Source organism: Notothenia coriiceps, unplaced genomic scaffold (assembly GCF_000735185.1).
Source record: "Notothenia coriiceps isolate Sejong01 unplaced genomic scaffold, NC01 NC01_scaffold00013119, whole genome shotgun sequence".
Classification (NCBI taxonomy): domain Eukaryota; kingdom Metazoa; phylum Chordata; class Actinopteri; order Perciformes; family Nototheniidae; genus Notothenia; species Notothenia coriiceps.
In genome coordinates, this window is record NW_011345820.1 from 2,510 (window position 1) to 4,284 (window position 1,775).

A 1,775-nucleotide genomic window follows, 5' to 3' on the forward strand; every position below is an offset into this window, starting at 1 on the left:
TACAAAACCTTTTAGATAAATGGGGCAACGTACTCCTAGAGTAATTGTGAAAGTTTGGACCCCCCTGGTTTACCTCCTCACCCTCCCTGACTCCCTGACTCACCGTTCAGCCAGCGGGAGTCGTACTGCTCCGTCCGGATGGCCGTCCGGCCGCCCATCGTCCTGAACAGAGCAGCGTCCGTGCTCATGAAGTCGATGTGGACGCCAGCGTACAGGTTACCATCTGCACACGGAGCAAGAAGAGAAGAGAGCGGTGACACTTTCGATCTATAACTCGTCTTCACCCTTCAGTAAAGGGAACTGAGAACTCCCACACCAACACTATGTGCAATATAAATACCATTACCATCATTAAAAAACACTCGCTGCTATATAACAAGTGCAATATTATTAATAATATGCTATGATAGCGTGCAAATACGTATCTTTTCATTACTAAATACTTTTATTATATTAATGATGTGACCGTCTATGTTTCCTATAGATGTTTAATTGCTCTTCTTACTGCACTGTTAGTGTACAGTTGTATTATTATGCTGCTGCTGTGTTTATTGTATTTTTGTAACTCTGAAAGTCTTTTCTTATGGGAGTGAGGAAGGTATTGAGCATTTTTCTAAAATCAATTGATGCTTTTATCTGGAGCAAATTGCTGGAAGATGGAAACTAAAAACAGCAAGAAATCCTGAAAGTATATTAGATTAAATTAGCTGCTGAGCTACCTTGTCAACACATCCAGCCATGTTTGTCTGCGATTTTAAGACCCACCCTTCCCTTGCTACTTTCCTACATCCTTTCAACCTTCCCCTACTATTCCCTTTACCCCTCTATTCCTATGATCATTCATTTATTCAACCCTACATCCCTCTATCCCTCCATCAATCACAGACATAATAATAATGTATCCAATTCTCCCTCCCTCCAAACATCCCTTGACCCCTCCCTCCCTAAATCCCTACATCCTTTCATCCTTCCCTTCCTCCCTTCCTTGCTAGAGAACATTTACTAAGTCAAACCTTTGTAAGTGCTTCATACAGAAACAAGAGGCTTCTTCTTCTAAATGAAATACAATGAAGTCTTACTGATCAGAACTGCGATGTTCTCCTGTTTCGGATCATAGGAGCATTTCCCCTTCCCTGAATCCACGTACCCGGGCACCAGCCTGAACAGGTAGTCCTGCAGAGGAGAGCATGCATGGAAATAGAAAACACGTCACATGGGAGTGCGGGGGAAACCACAAACTAATCAGTGTCCCAGTTTGTAGCTCTGAAATATTTAGCAGGACACCGCTCTCCCGCCTGCTGTAAAGCCACTCGGGGGAAGCTGTAATGTTCACCTCCGCCTTCCAGCCTCTGTTGATGAAGGTGCAGATGGGCTGGTACGCCCCCGTGCCGCAGGTGTACAGGTGGGTGCGGTTCCACGGCTCGATCATACGCACGAAGTTGGCACATTCACCCTGCACAAAGAGGACAAAGCGGAGGTGAATACCAGACATTGTATCGTCCTGAAAGCAGAAGTCTGAGATGTGTGAAAGAACAGGATGTTACATGACGTGATCCCACCTGTCTTCCCTTTCCCGTCATCTGACATTCTCCCTTTCTCTTCGCAGACGCTGGCCAGTGGATCTGAGTTTTTGGAAAAACAGAAAACAGGATAATCAGGGCCGGCTCTAGACAATTTGTAGCCCAGGCGAGATTTTAGCTGGCGCGAAATATATTTTACTGAAATATGTGTTTACATAAATTGTGATCAAAACGTTTGAGACCCATTGAGATAAC

The 1,775-nt window shown here is 44.7% G+C and overlaps 1 protein-coding gene across 1 annotated transcript in view; it reads right to left on the minus strand.

The window, feature by feature from the left end:
• Positions 1–1,775, minus strand: part of LOC104947799 (semaphorin-3F-like) — a gene marked incomplete at its 3' end in the record, with an annotated part of 3,701 nt that overhangs the window by 959 nt on the left and 967 nt on the right. Inside the window, exons 2-5 of the mRNA XM_010773896.1 lie at positions 1,560–1,622; positions 1,334–1,453; positions 1,080–1,173; positions 104–223 (exon numbers count right to left, since the gene is read on the minus strand). Coding sequence (XP_010772198.1) covers positions 104–223; positions 1,080–1,173; positions 1,334–1,453; positions 1,560–1,622 — 397 coding nt within the window. The remainder of the gene's footprint in view (positions 1–103; positions 224–1,079; positions 1,174–1,333; positions 1,454–1,559; positions 1,623–1,775) is intronic.